The sequence below is a fragment of the Marmota flaviventris genome, chromosome 10, assembly GCF_047511675.1.
Source record: "Marmota flaviventris isolate mMarFla1 chromosome 10, mMarFla1.hap1, whole genome shotgun sequence".
NCBI lineage: Eukaryota > Metazoa > Chordata > Mammalia > Rodentia > Sciuridae > Marmota > Marmota flaviventris.
In genome coordinates this window covers 41,765,587-41,782,169 of record NC_092507.1, presented here as the reverse complement: position 1 = coordinate 41,782,169, position 16,583 = coordinate 41,765,587, and the positions used below count along the sequence as shown (strand labels likewise).

The 16,583-nt window shown below is 37.9% G+C and overlaps 1 protein-coding gene across 2 annotated transcripts in view; it reads right to left on the bottom strand.

Moving 5' to 3' along the window:
- Positions 1 to 10,419: 10,419 nt before the first annotated feature.
- The window catches only part of Zyg11b (zyg-11 family member B, cell cycle regulator), a 77,298-nt gene continuing 71,134 nt past the window's right edge, over positions 10,420 to 16,583 (bottom strand). For both annotated transcript variants that reach the window (XM_027944949.2, XM_071617832.1), the window contains exon 14: positions 10,420 to 15,932. In XM_027944949.2, the coding sequence (XP_027800750.2) occupies positions 15,742 to 15,932 (191 nt within the window). In that variant the 3' untranslated portion in view covers positions 10,420 to 15,741. The remainder of the gene's footprint in view (positions 15,933 to 16,583) is intronic.

Genomic DNA, 16,583 nt, shown 5'->3' with positions numbered 1-16,583 from the left:
GGTGGGCGACAGCGGGGCAGCACCTACTACGCCCGACTTGCCAGGCCACAGGGGTTTTGAAACGCCTGGTGAGGCGGGGCGCAGGCGCCCCAGGAGGTCGTCCCGCCGCAGACCCCGCCCTCAGAACGGCCCTGCTCTGCCCCCACCCGCACCCAGCCTCCACCCTCCCGAGGTCCAACCGTCCTCTTCAAGGGCAACTTTACAGCTGCTGGTCTGTTCACCCAACTCCTACGCACCCTTCAGAGGCCCAAGGCCCACAAACTCACACACTCGTAATCCCAGTGATCCTGGAAGTTAAAGCAGGTGGATCACAAGGTCAGCCTCAGCAATTTAGCCAGGCCCTGAGTAACTTAATGACACCCGGTCTCAAAAGTTAAAAAAAAAAAAATTAAAAGAGTTTATGGATGTATCTCAGTGGTAAATCACCCCTGGGTTCGGTTCCCATTTAAAAAAAAAAAATCGTCCCTGGTAAAGATACAAAACAAATATCAAAAATCTAGGGGCGGGGGAACTATTGAACTTTCTTCTGACTTGGAAAGTATTGGGAAGATCCTTATATAATCCGCTCCAAGAAAGAAACCTAGTAGATTAAAATACTTTAGCTGATTTAAGGAAAAAAACATGTCCTGGAAAAGTAAATTTCTTAGAGTATAAAACTTGCAATTTGAATCCTGTGTTGGAATACTAACTCAGCCGTCTATTAATTTGTGAACTTTGGTCAAGATTCTTTTTTGTACTGAAGCTTAATGTCCTTATTAGTAAAATAGGATGAGAATGCTTTTATCTCAAAAGGTTAATGTGAGGATTAAATAAAATAATGTATGTAAAAACACCACAATGCAAGTCCTTGATGAGTGGATTCAAATGTTAAAATTACTTGAGCAAGTCCTTGATGAGTGGATTCAAATGTTAAAATTACTTTTCATGTAGAAATAACTTTGCAAAATGCTTTCCTTTAACCATTACTCCTCCTTTTTAAAAAGTGGGCTATTTGGTGTCCTCCATTCCTAAAATTCAAACACCTCCTCCCCCATCCACACTAACTTTTCTTTTACTGAAAAACCAAAAACTATCACAAGCTCTGATATGAGTACCAGAAAATGTTATACGATTATTGACTGTGGGTATTTTAATTAGTGTGTGTGTTAAATTAAAAACTGTAAGCATTATGTCCATGATGTAATGTGAACTGCAAAACTTAGATAAACTGCAGAATTTAGATAGACTTAAGATAATGATATAAGAATCTACACCGGGGCTTAGACCCCAGAGCTCACCCAGTTATCAGCTGGAAGAACAACTGAACTTAAAAGGACTTAAAAGCCCAGCCTTCGGGAGCCCGCGGGACTAAAAGGACCCAGACAGAGAGGCGACATGACACTTCCGGTCCCTGTTTGCCTACCCTGCACCAGACTCCTCAGGCCGGGATGGAGTTCTAGCGACCTGGACTTAAGACACATCACAGGTGAGTGTCTTGGACCCTTGGGTGTAGACTCAGTTAGGACTTAGGGTGTGTGTCTGAAGTGTGATGAACATTAATAAAGTAGATTTGGTTGAATCTAACTGTGCCTCAGACTGATATGGGGGAAGTATTCCTACCTGTAAACACTCTGCCTTTCCCTCCTTCCTCTTAAAAACTGTTTGTACTCTTAGCTAAAGCCAACCCATGGGCTTGTGCTCTAAATCCCATCACATCTGGCTTACTCCAAGACAACATCCAGCAACAGAATTTGCATGCCATTTTATTAGCTTATTTTCCAAAAGAAGAAACTGATGGGTTTTTGGTTGGGGATTAGGTGTTCCCCCTCCCCCCCACCAATGCTGAGGAAACCCAACCCAGGTTACCAAAACTAGTGGCTACATCTTCAACCATTTTTATCTTTTTTTTATTTTAAGAGAAGGTCTCTGTAAATTGCCCAGGCTGGCCTTGAACTTGCCATCTTCCTGCCCCCCACCAAATAGCTGAGATCAGCACCACCACCCCCAGGGCCAAATTTAACAGAATTTTGAATACTGAGAAAACATACTAACAGCCTATGTGTTATTTTTGTCTTCTCAAACAGATAGGATGCTTTCCAAAGGAAAAGATTCTGTGTTGCTCTCGGACCTTCAAGAAGTCTTTATTTCTTCATGGGCATCAATTGCTTCACTTTTGAAATAGAATAAGGTGCCAGATCTGAGGCACTCCACTCTGCCTTTCTCTGGATCCCTCCTTTCCCTCCTCTAATGTGTTCAATGGGTTTTCCAGGAATATTTACTTTATCCCGTGTGTGTGTGTGTGTGTGTGTGTGTGTGTGTGTCTCTCTCTCTCTCTCTCTCCTAGTACTGGGGTTAGAACCCAGGGCTTTCTGTATGTGAGACAGGAACTCTACCACTGAATTATGCCCCCAACTCTTTTCATTTTATTTTGAAACTTAATCTTGCTAAATTGTTCAGGTTGTCTGTAACTTGCAGTCCTCCTGCCTGATCTCTCCTGCCTCAGCCTCCTGAGTAGTTGGGATTAAGTAGTGAACTTTTTTTTTTTTTTAAGAATTTGCAGTTTATTCTGCTGTCATGTATAGCGAATTAGAATTTTAAAAAAAAGAATTTGCAGCTTAATGACAAATAAAAGGAAAATTTAATAAAGTGTATGTGTATGTGTGTGTGTTGGGGATAAAGCCCAGGGGTACTTTTTATCACTGAGCACTGAGTTACGTCCCCAGATTGTTGGTTTTTTTTGTTTTTTTTTTTTTTTTTTTTTGAGATAGGGTTTCGCTAAATTGCTGAGAGTCTAAATTACCAAAGCTAGCTTCAAATGTGTGATCCTCCTGCCTCAGCCTCCCTAGTAGCTGGAATTATAGGCATGTACCACCACACTGGGCTATTTATTGAAATTAATGAATTAAAAATTAAATACGACTGGGCTGGGAATATAGCTCAGTTGGTAGAGTGCTTGCTTAGCATGTACAAAGTCCTGTAATCAGCACTTAAAAAAAATCTTTCTAAAAATTAAATAAGACAAATTATATTTTAAAAAATAAAAGACTTGGACTGGGGTTGTGGCTCAGTAGTAGGTAGAGCACTTGCCTAGCATGTGTAAGGCACTGGGTTCAATCCTCAGCACTACATTAAAAAAAATAAATAAAATATATTGTGTTTATGTATAAAAAATAAAATAAAGGTGTTCTTTCCATCTACAACTAAAAATATTTTTTTAAAAAAATAAAAGACTAGCTATTAAGATTTGTGATTTGCAGTTGGGGGATTTAGTTCAGTGGCAGAGTGCTTGCCTAGTACATGCGATGTCCTGGGTTCTATCCTTGGCCCTGAAAAAAAAAAATTGTGATTTACCCACATCTATGTTTACTTCCTTTACTTCTCCCATTCTAAGGACTAGTAGTAAAACTTTTATTATAAAAAGGCATTTTCTAGGAAGTATAAAGGAACAGGAACCACAGAAGAGTAGGATGGCAAGCCTTCTGCACAGGAGAGGTCCAGCCTGAACTTAGGAGGTTTCTCAGGAGGACTATTAATAAAATGTCTAGTATGAAAATTGTGTGTGCGCTCTCTCTCTCTCTCTCTCTCTCTCTCTCTCTCTCTCTCTCTCTCTCTCCTAGTACTGGGGATGGAACCCAGGCCTTTCTGTATGTGAGACAGGAACTCTACCACTGAATTATGCCCCCAACTCTTTTCATTTTATTTTGAAACTTAATCTTGCTAAATTGTTCAGGTTGTCTGGAACTTGCAGTCCTCCTGCCTGATCTCTCCTGCCCCAGCCTCCTGAGTAGTTGGGATTAAGTAGTGAACTTTTTTTTTTTTTTTTTTAAGAATTTGCAGTTTATTCTGCTGTCATGTATAGCGAATTAGAATTTAAAAAAAAAAAAGAATTTGCAGCTTAATGACAAATAAAAGGAAAATTTAATAAAGTGGTAATCATTGTATTGAGCGGCAATTGAGAATTGTTCAAGCAGGAGCCCAGCCCCTTTTTAAAAATTTTTTTTGAGACTGTCTCATTAAATTGTTTAGGACCTTGCTTAATTGCTGAGGCTGCCTTCCAACTTGTGATCCTCCTGTCTCAGCCCTCAGAGTCACTGGGATTACAGGCATTTGCAAATTTTTTTTTTCCATTTTTATCTTTTAGTTTTTTTTAGGTGGACACAATATCTTTATTTCATTTTTATGTGGTGCTGAGAATCGAACCCAGTGCCTCACGCATGCTAGGCGAGCGCGCTACCACTTGAGCCATATCCCCAGCCCTTCAAATTATACCAAGGAAAATTCCTGATTGTTGAACCACACTGCAAAGAAAAGACTACCAACTCCAATTTTAAATCAAATTAAAGCAAGCTTGTATTTGTGTACACTGGAGCTGGCCAGGACTGTCTCTCCCCAAAACCCCAGGCTAGAGATCAATACCCCAGCTCTCTGGGAACAAGGTTTTATAGCACAAAAAGTTGCAAAGGGGGGTGTCTTGAGAACTTAGAGCTAACAGGATTTTGACAAGCATAATACAAAGGCAGATAGTAGATTAATGATCTACATGCCATGATATTTCAAGGTAGGGAGTAAATTCAGATCCCATCATCAGAATTTATGAGGTGTCGCTAACTAAGGTTTTAGAAAGTATTGTTATCTGGTCAGGGAAAGCCAGGCATGGGTGAGTTCAAGGCATGGGTGAGTTCAAGGCACAGTCAGGAATTCCAAACAAGTTTAGAAATAGCAGTAATTTATAGTAAAACAGAAATTAACTTTTCATGACTTTTTGACAAGATGGCTCCCAATCTTAAGATGAAATTCCCCCCTTATGTGTCCCTTTCAAATCTTTGATAGGGTGGAGGAAGAGCTCTGAAGGAATTTTAATCCCTCAGGGGACAGTCTCCAACTTTCCAGACTTACCTAAAATTGGCCTCCTTGATCTGACCTGACTCAATTTACCTATCTACACTGTCTGTCCATCTAATTCTGTTTTTATTCCCCCCTTTCTAATTTTAGGAACTTTCTACTACTGTAAGGAAAAGGAGTAATGACCACCTGGCTGCTTCGCCAGAAGGGGCAAGAAGTTTGTAGTTCCCTTTTAGAAGTCAGGTTGGATTGAAGTTAGGTTGGATTGAAAATCTGGTTGGGGAAGAACACGTTGTAAAGTCCTCTGGGGATAGGTTCTTCTATAAGAGAGAAACAAAAAACACGAGTATTGAACAAATATTCCAGCTTCTGGAACATGTCAGTGAATATCATAAAGACAACAGAAGTTAATGTCTCACCAGGAGGTGTGAAGAAGCTGTTCTCATAATAAGGCCAGAGTGGACAAGGCCTTTATATAGGAATGTAAATCTTTAACATCTTTAAAGTTATCAGGAATATAAACACAACATTTAACTTTTAATGTTGCAGGTGTCCATCCCCATGAGATGTAGCTAAGCTACTCAATGTCATCTGATCTTGTAAAATTTTACTGGTTATGTCCTCTGTGTCTAGTAGAGAACCCTTTATTTCTGTTACTTAGGGTTATATAATTATGTTAGCAAATATTGATCCTACCTGTGTCAGAGGTTAGGAAGATCTATACGGCTTAAACTGACCAAAACTTCTGACTTGGCAGTTTCACTTGATAGAAGAGATATTGTGTCCACCTAAAACTTAAGAATAAATATTGGGCTGAGGATGTGGCTCAAGCAGTAGCACGCTCACCTGGCATGCGTGGGGCACTGGGTTCGGTCCTCAGCACCACATAAAAATAAAAGATGTTGTGTCCACCGAAAACAGAAAAATACATATTTAAAAATTCTCTCTCTCTCTTTCCCCCCTCCCTCCTCTCTCTCTCTTTTAAAAAAAATAAATATTAAAAAAAAGATTATATATTTTGTCTTCATTGCCTAAGGTTCTGTCTTCCAAGTAGTCTAGTCTGTTGGTGATGCTTTTTATTGAATTTTTAATTTGGTTTATTGTTTCCTTCATTTCAAGGATTTCTGCTTTGTTATTGTTTTTTTTTCTTCAGAATCTTTGCCTCATTATTGAAGTGAAAGATCACTTCCTGTGTTTTCTCTTTGATTTCATTTCTTATACTGTCCTTTACTTCACAGATCAGTTTAACTATGCACATTCTAAATTCCTTCTCTGACACTTCTTCGCCTGTGGTGTCAATGGATTCTGTTATTGGAGTATCTTGGTTTGTTTGAGGCAATTTGTTCCCTTGCTTTTTCATGTTGTTTTTGTATCTACCCATCTAACAGTGTGGATCTCAGGCAGTAGAACTTTTACCCTGTGGACTTAGTATCCCTGAAGGTTTCCAATATCTCACTGTTTAGGGGCAGACAAATAATAACAACCACCTATGCAAACAATATACAGCATTAAACCAAACAGTTCCTACTATGATGTCTACAATGTTAATTATCACAATAAACAGAAATAATATGATCAGTTATTGCCTACAAAAAAAACAGCAGGTTTGAAAAAGGGTTTATAATTTCAAAAGGTGGACAGGGATAGACCATAAATGATATAGTATGTGATGATTATGAAGTAAAAGGAAAGAAGAAGTAAAAAAAGAGTGAAATAACAATAGAGATTGACTATTAGCAGAATAAAGGAGATATAAAGTAAAAATTTTAAAAATAAGATAACACAAAACAAAACTAAAATATACTAATCAAACATTCTGATGAACCCAGTCTGATTCTCTCTTAAGATCAGGAGCCATCTTGTCAAAAGTTATAAAAGATTTATTTCTGTTTTCTGTAAAATACTAGGATTTCTATTTGGCTATAAAACTCTGCTCAAGCTGGAGTACTGTCTTCCATCCCACAGATTTCAGGAGAGACAGTACCAGCTAGCCGGAATTACAAGCTTGCTTTAATTTGATGTAAAATTGGAGTCAGTGGTCTTTTCTTTGCATCATGATTTAACAATTTTAGTTCACAAAAAAAACTAATCCATGAAAAATAACTGGTTTCAAAAATGCTAGAAATTAGAGGAAAAAATGAGAATGTATAAATTACCATGTACCATTAAGGTCACAATTAAACAGAAAAAGAACAAAAAAATCTTGATGAAAAGTTAAAAGAATTCTTTCCATTGGAGTTCAAAATATTCTCAGCTGGGCTCCAGGCTCTTTGCCAAATGCCAATTGGTCTGAAGATTTTTTAAAAAGTGTACCTCCAGTGCCCAGTATTTGCTGGTTCACACTGGATCTCCCCTGGGTTCCACTTGTGTGGTGGGGGACCCAATTTTTAATCCCCTACATCATCTTCGGACCCCACATTTCCTGGTCTTGGGTTCAGTCTCCAATCTGCTCCCACCCTTCTGAGTTCCCGGCCAGATGTGTCTCTCCCAGGGAGTCCTGCAAGTAATCAGATTGGATGGGCAGAGGTAGAGCTCAGTGGCTTTCCACAACCAGTTGTCCCCTGTGTAAACCTCTTTCTATGTTTGATTCTCTCCGGGTCACTTAAGCACACTCTGTCGTTGTGTAATGTGTGTTTACTGGGCCTGTATTTTGGCCCACACTCAGGTTTGCCAGGAATCAGCCCCCTCAGCTGCCAGCCAAGCAAAATAGTTCCTTCCTTTGTTCTCTGCACACTGTTAGAGACATGGCAGCTTCTTTCCCACATGTAGATATTGTGCAGTGTGTCTTTCAGGTTTGTCAGACAATGTCCTTGATCTCTAACTGCTCCAGACCCAGACACTCCTCAGGCCTCCTAAATATATGGGTTCCTTTTTCCCCTTATCCCTCCATTATGCTCAGGGAGGGACTTCTCTGGCTGTGCTTCTGGCCCAGCCAAGGCAGTGGCTGTGCCACTAAGGATTTCCTCCTTTATTTATTTATTTAAACTTTTTTTTTTTTTTAGCTGCAGATGGACACAATACATTTATCTAATATTTATTAAATAAAAATAAATATTTATGTGGTGCTGATTGAACCCAGTGCCTCACATGCTAGGCAAACGCTCTGCCACTGAGCCACAACTCCAGCCCTCTTCCTTCTTTTATTATATTCAACCTCCTGAGTCCTCAGTCTGCTTTGAATGTCTAGTTTTAAATTCCAGTAAAGTCCCCCCATTTTTTGTTTGTTTGTTTGTTTTTGTTGAGAAGCTGCCTGTCTGCTTTCTTGGTTTCACTCCACAGAACGGCCAGGAAAATGACCTCCTCTACTCCACCATCTTGAAAACCTCCTCCACCTTTTTTAAAATTTTTTGAGACAAGATCTGCCTAAATTGTTTGGGACCTTGCTAAGTTGCTGAGGCTGGCCTTGAACTTGCAATCCTCCTGCCTCAGCCGCCCAAGTGATTACAATTAAAAGTGTGCCCCACTAAGCCAGGCTTGTTTGGTTAAATATAGCCATAGATACAGGGGCAATGGCTCTCAATTGTAATCCCGGCTTCTTGAGAGGCTGAAGCAGAAGGATTCCAAGTTTGAGGTCAGCCTGGATAATTTAGTGAGACTTCTATCTCAAGACAAAGAATTTTTAAAAGGGTTGGGAATATAGCTCAGTGGTAGAGTGCCCTTGGGCTCAACCCCCAATACTGCAAAACAAAACAACAACAAAAAAAACCCAGAACAATAAACTCTACAATCACCCTAACAAATCTAATCTCATTTTTTATTAGTGAAGTAGTAGTTTCTGTAGTGACTTTTTAAATTTGTTTTTTGATAGTTGTAGATGGACAGAATGCCTTTATTTTATTTATTTTTATGTGTTGCTGAGGATTGAACCTAGTGTCTCATGCATGCTAGGCAAGCTCTCTATCACTGAGCTATAGCCCCAGCCCCTCTGTAGTGACTTTTTATTAACGATTGTATGTAAGTACAGAATCTAAATAGTAATGCTGCTCTATAATGTCATTCTTGAGGACAATCTCCTTGGTACGTTATTCTTTCCTGTAGCATTCATTTGACGCTTAATCACATTCTGTCAGAGATCTAAGAAATATCAGGTTATCCTGTTATAAAATGGTGGGGTGGGATCCACTGTATTGGAAATGAGAATTGGAGTTGCTACAATCAATGTTCTGTGACTTAGGCAAATTGATTTACCTAAGACTTAACTATAAATGAAGGTTCTGAAACAAAAATCACAAATACTTTGTGTTTTTGGTAATCCCTTTCACTAAATGCACTTAAACATTCTCTCTCCATAGATAGACAGGTTTGTCAGACAATGTCCTTGATCTCTAACTGCTGGGATTAGAGGCATGCACCACCATGCCTGACAAACTATATAGCCTTTTTCACAAAGCAGTTGCTGCAAGTAGATCACTAAGGAGCCCAGAACCCAAAACTTGCATTAATATTATTTTATTTATTTATTTGTTGGTACTGGGGATTGAATTGGGGGGGTGGATATAGTGGGGATTGAATCCAGAGGTGCTTAACCACTGAGCCACATCCTCAGTCCTTTTTATTTTTTATTTATTTTTTTTTTCTCTAATTCTTTTATTGTGGGTTGTTCAAAACATTACAAATTTCTTGACATATCATATTCCACACTTTGATTCAAGTGGATTATGAACTCCCACCTTTACCCCATACCCAGATTGCAGAATCACATCAGTTACACATCCATTGATTTACAAATTGCCATACTAGTGTCTGTTGTGCTCTGCTGCCTTTCCCGTCCTCCCCCCTCCCCCCTCCCCCTTTTTATTTTTTGAGGCAGTGTCTCACTAAGTTGTGTAAGGGCTCCCTTAATTGCTGAGGCTGGTCTCGAACTTGCAATCCTCCTGTTTCAGCCTCATGAGTCACTGAGATTACAGCATGCACCACCGTGCCCAGCAAACAATGTATACCAATTAATTATCTCAATTATATCACCAGGTATAGGTGTCCAGTTTGGATTAAGCACTGTGAACTGGGTTTCAAATATACTGTTAAATAATTTTTATTTAACCTTTATTCTTCTCCATTATTTTTTATTTTTTGGTACTGTAGATTGAGCTCAGAGGTACTTAATGAGAGAGCCACATCCCTTTTTGAGACAGGGCCTTGCTCCATTGCTTAGGGTCTTCTAAATTGCTGAGGCTGCCTTCAAATTTATTATCCTTCTGCCTCAGCCTCCCTAGTTGCTGGGATTAGAGGCATGCACCACCATGCCTGACAAACTATATAGCCTTTTTCACAAAGCAGTTGCTGCAAGTAGATCACTAAGGAGCCCAGAACCCAAAACTTGCATTAATATTATTTTATTTATTTATTTGTTGGTACTGGGGATTGAATTCAGGATGCTGAGTCATATTCCCAGTCCTTTTTATTCTTTTATTTTGAGACAGGCTCTTACTAAATTGCTTAGGTCCTTCCTAACTTTCTGAATCAGCCATGAACTTGAGGTCCTCATTCCTCAGCTCTTAACCTGCTGGAATTATAGGTGTAAGCCACCACACCCAGTTGCATTAATATTAAATTTTAAAGCAAATGACTAGAAGCAAAGTAGACAAGACACACTTTACATAAAATTTATAACATTTATTTAGGCAAAAAAAATCCAAAACAAAAATCTGTACACACATTAATACTTAAGTGATGTCCTGATTTAAAATATAGCATGATTCATGTACAGAATATTCCCATTCATCTGGCCATAATGAAAACAATGCCTCCAATCCAGATAATTGAGTCTTTAAAATGTACACACATTACACATTCCAATCAATTTTTCATATCCTTTGAAAGGAGCTAAATTATTTCATCAGAATTCAAGCAAAAGATAGCTTTTCTCATATAAGTCAGTGAGGATTTGATAAAGGGAATCCTATATAAATCAAGTATTTAAAAAACTTGTATTGTTGCAGATCAATCTGAGTATTGATCTTCACAGTCTCTTATTTTTAGAGGGAAAAATGCTCTCAATAAAGTGTCTCAGCTTTCACTAGTTAAGTGGTTACTTGCTTCAAAAGCTGATTAAATAAATACACAAGAACCCAATTTTACCCATAGTAACGCCAAAATTAATCACATACTATTAATGAACTAGATTTCTGACTTTCCATAATTTTGAATTGTTGGGGAAAAAAAATTTTTTTTGACACAGGGTCTCACTATGTTGCCCAGGCTGGCCTCCAATTCCTAGGCTCAAGCTAATTCTCCCACCTCAGCTTCCAGAATAGCTGGGATTATGAAAGTGTACACCATGCCCAGCTCTGAATTTTTTCCCCACAGCATGGGGAATTGAATTCACGGTTTCTTTACCACGGGGCTACATCCCCATTATTTTTCACTTTGAGACAGGATCTTGCTAAATTGCTGATGTTGACCTTGAACTTATGACCCTCCTGTTTCACCTTCAGAGTAGCTGGGATCACAGGTGTATGCTACCATCACAATAGTTTCCTGTCTGGCTTTAAGCTCTCCAAGAGAGCTCTTATTCCATTCAGAGTAATAAGAAACAGCATTAATCTTTGCATAACTTACCAAAAAAGAGTGGGGCAGGGGACAAACAAGCAGAATAAGTTCTTTTTTAGGCCACTAGTCAGTTAACATAAAAGTATCTTGGGTTAAGACTGATTTGGAAATGAAAGAATGCATAATTAGGAGTATACCATGTCATGCAAAGTCTATGAAACACTAAGTAAAAAAAGCAATCACTCATTTAAAGCCCAATCAGCATTTTCCTATCATACTACTACTCTCATTACCAAACGTTGATTTTACATTATTCCTAAAACAAACAGTTAACACTGAAAATTAAAAATGTGAACACTCAGCAAATGGTAAAGACTAACATCCCTTATTCACAAAATCATTCAAAACTGCTACAGTGGATTTAAGAGGGAAACCAAAAGTTTGCAAACATATCTGAAAGCTGTCTCAGAGCAATTTTGAAGCCCTAACTGTACAAAGTCCCCCAATAAATAACAACAGATAAAACTGAAAAAGCCCACATCAGCTGACAATATGACTCTGTCTTTAACTTATGCCTTCAAATAAATAATACTGTTTATACCCCTTTTAATGTTGTACAAAAACCAAATATGTAAACATACATGAGAGGGCAGGAGTGGGGTGCATTTTTAAATATATAAAACAGTACATTTCTCCTACCTCTGTTCCTTGAGCACCGCTACACAGTGGTTTTTTTTTTTTTTTTTTTTTTTGGGGGGGGGGGTAATGCATTTTAAAACACTAAGCCCAATGAAACAAAACAAAAAATAAATAAACACACTAAGCCAAACTTTTGGTTCATTAATTTACCCCAATTTGGTGCATAAAATGTTTTCATTAAGATTTGCTCAAAGAGGATGGAAGATGGCCCGGTGCTACTTTGATAAATAGCATAATTAAAAACACAGCGAAACTAAAATGACTAGGAGAAAAACAGGTCAATGTAAAAGGACTCATTTGTAAGAGCAACTTTCTAAACTAGACAAATAGGATTAATAGTTTAAAATATGAATCTTTGATTCTTCAGAAGTTTGAAAATAAAAGAGATCAGGAAAGCAAATTCCCATAGCAACCTTATTTACCCCCACCTAGGGAAATCCCCTTCTATTAATGGCATATCCACCCAGGGATGACAAGCAGCAATATTTATGGTCAACTCCAGGAATTATGGGTCTGATACGCTTTATAAAAATCCTCAACCTAGATCAGTAGCCACTGCATGTATGGTTGAAGAATAAACTAACCCCCATTAGTACTTGATTTATGCTTCTTTTTTAACTACAAAAAGAAAAAAAAAAAACTAATACTCTTTTCTTTTTGGTGCTTGGGTTTGAACCCCAGGCCTTGTACATGCCAAGCACATGTTCAACTACTGACCTGAGCTATGCCCTCAACCCAAAAGAAATGCTTTTTAGAATATAAAGACTATAGCACAACTTGATACAAAGAATAAGATCCCTAATAAAATTTGTTCTACTTCTTTCTTGTCTTACTCAATGATACCCACACATACCATTATAATCTAAAAGGTCTAATTCCATTTCCTTTAGTAGATCCAAACCTTGCTGTTGCTCCTAAACTGATCTACTGATGTATAATAATATCTGAGCACACCAATGATTTGAGTGGTTTAACTCTAGTCTAAGCTGTGCTTGAAACAGCACCTCTACGTCACCAAAAGGTAACCTTTGAAGGTACCAAGTACTGGTACATTCTAGTCTACAGCTACAAAAAAGAAGCCTCATAGACACTAACTGTAGAGACTCCAGTTATACCTCATAATTTCAATATATACATCCATTATATTTCAACCAGATTCAAGATCTTACAGTTAATTCTATGCCTTAATTATATACAAAATTTTAAGAACCATCCCAACCAGAAAGGCACCAAAATTTTTATATATTTGAGATGTGCTTGTTTTGCTTTTAAGACTCAGATCTGGCTACTACTAAAATAGTAAATTTAACTTTAACTTTAAATATTTTTTGAGTCTTCATATTTATTCTGAATAAAGAAGGGATTTACTGTTTTCTGTACATTTTTAGCCATTTCTGAAAACAATTTGTAAAGATAAAAACCTATCAATAGTCTAACAGGGAACATACACAGTTGCCTTGAACAGTGTAAAACAAATTTGAAGACAAATTTCTCAGACAGGATTTCCCTTCAGTACACAAAACAGACCTGAAAATGGTCAACAGAGCTAGCAACTTTCAAGTTATTGCAGGCCATCCTATTTTCTAAATTTTGCCTTAGACACTGAGAAAAAAGGGAGACAAAGTATGGAGATGCATGCCTGTAATTCTGGTGACTGGGGAAGCTGAGGCAGTAGGATCCCTTGGCCCAAGGTCCAGGCCATTCTCAGGACTTCAAGAGATGCCCTAAGCAACTTATTAGCAAGATCCTGTCTCAAAAGTGAAAAACAAAAAGAGCTGGGATGTACCTCAGTGGTAAAAACATCCATGGGTTCAATCCCAGTATAAAATAAAAAATAATAAAAATGAGAATGAGGAGGAGAAAAAAGGAAAGAAAACTTTAAAAATTCACTTTATACCTAAAAAAAATTCCTTTAAGCCAATTAAGTTAGAATTAAAACACAATTTAATGTGCTTTTAGTGGTTCTAAATATTTGTTTTCTTTTAATATAAGTCAGTTTTCATTCCCATGAAGGAACTTGAAAAAATTCAAAGCTGATTATTGTGATAGTGGGTCAAATATGTGTGTCAAAAATGTTACCAGCATATTATCAAACCAGCTTCTTTCTAAGCTAAAATACCTTTGGAAAAAATACTGCAATTTAAACATCCCATTTAAAATCTCTACTGAAAACATTTTGTCCATCTATGAAAAAAAAAAAGTAGTAATCTGAGATTACAGAAGAACCTTATCTCAAAGTGAAAATTTAAATGGAATTTACATTTCCAGGCAACTTGCTGCCTCCCAAGTGCAATTATTGATAAAATGATAATTGATTCTTTACTATACTGGGTCAACTATCTTAAGGAAAAGGCAACTGTCTAAAAAATAATCCATCAAAAATATTTCCTTTTCTCCACAGCAACTATAATCATTGTATCTAAACATTTAACAATAACTAATTCTTCTCTTGCATTTTTGGCAGTGAGATATGGACATTTTTCTCCAACATGAACACATCAAGAAGACATATATATGAACAAAAGAAAATTTAACCTTTTGGGGGGCATTAAACCCAGGGCCTTGCACAAACTAAATACCACTCTACCACTGAGTTATACGCCCAGCCCAAATTAAACTTTTTGTGGCAAAATTTACTGTTGTCAATTGTATTTTAACTGAGTAAGTCAATACCACAAGTAGTCACTATTCCACTGAACAAAAATGACTTTGAAATAGAGGGGAAAGAATGGCTAGTTTGAACCAGAGACAATTTGTAAAAAATTCACATTTTCACAACATTATGACATAATGGAGAATTATACAGGCTTAAATACAGAATGCTATAATATTTTATACTGAGATAATTTGGGGAAATATTTGTTGAGAGTAACCTGCAGTCTGTACAGGAAGTAGCAGTCCATACTTCCAGCCATAAATACAGAAAACCAGCTTCTGCTCACTGCCTCAAGACAGATGGTCTCCAGAAGGATAGCCTGGCCCATTTAAAAAACTATACCATGAAAGCAATTCCCAATTCCTAACCTTTATTCTTCTTTAGTAGTTTTTCTTCCTAATATATTTTTCTTTCTTTTCTTCTTCTTCTTTTCTTTTTCTTTCTCTTTGTCTTTGTAGTACTAGGAATTGAACACAGGGCCTTACACATGCTGGGCAAGCGCTCTACCACTGAGATACATCCCCAGCCCTCTAAAAATATTTTTCTGTTAGCCATCCAGGTTACAGTGAGTAACTTCCACAAGGAGACAACTTAGATTTCCATTCTTTCATACTAAGAAGGACATCTTGTAAAAGATACACAGAGAATAAAGGCATTTTGTACAGAAGCAGTATAAAATTTACAAGTGAAGCAGTGCCAGAAATCAAGTTAACAGCTCATGGGAAGCTGCAAATTGATTGGAAGGGACGCTGAGATCAGAAGAATCTGGCCTAAGGGTTCGTGCAAACTTTATCATAAAACTTTAGAATCTCAAGCACAGATAAGTTCAAACACTGAAAGATGTGGAAAATTTCCTAAAAGGCAATGATGAAGGAAGAGACCTTTCTTGCCTCATTAGTTAAAAATCACAAGACAAATTAGAGACTGTTCACATGGGCAGTAGTGTACATTATCAATCCCAAACTGATCTTATGAATCTTGTCACAGAACCCCCCCAAAACACCACAGAGGGTAAGATATTCCAAATGAACCAATCACAAATTCCTGTGGTTCAGTGATCCAATAATCTATGGATATTAATTTAGTCTAGCCTGAGGCTGCTTTTTACAGGGAGGTGGCCTCCCATGGCGCACAATGTGTTTTTCTAAGCTGTCCAGAATGGCCACAGCAATCTGTTGAACATGGGGATCAGTCTGTTCATGTTCTTTGATGTTGTATAAATGCTGCAGCCCTCCTTCTTCAATCAGCATGCTGCAATACCTTGAAGCTGAAAGAAAACAAGAGAAAACTTTTTTTTGATACTGGGAATTGAATCTAGGGGCATTTAGCCACTGAGTCATACCCCCAGCCCTATTTTATTTTTTGGTACTGAGGATTGAACCCAGAGGCGTTTTACCACTGGGCTACATCTCCAGCCCTTTAAAAAAAATTTTTTTTTATTTTTAGACAGAGTCTCACTAAGTTACTTAGGGCCTGCTGAATTGTGAGGCTGGAGTCAAATTTGTGATCCTTCTACCTCCGCCTTCTGAGCTGCTGGCATTACAGGCATGCTTATTTTTTATTTTGAGACAGGGTCTCACTAAGTTGCTTAGGGCTTCAATAAGGTGCTGAGGCTGGCCTTGAACTTGTGATCCTCTTGCCTTATCTCCCTATCCACTGGGATTATAGGAAGGTGCCACTAAGCCTGGCAAGAAAGCTTTATTAAAAACACAAATTACCCCACAAAAAACAAGTTCTTAGGATCTTTTTGCATTTACAGTTAGATTTTTTTTTGGTGGATTGAATCCAGTAATCTCACTCCTTGCACATTAGGCAAGGGCTCAAAAACTGAGCCACACCCCCAGCTCCCATTTCAGCTGTTTTATTATTGACCACTACATGATGATACAGCTTAACGAATACCACTATATATATATAA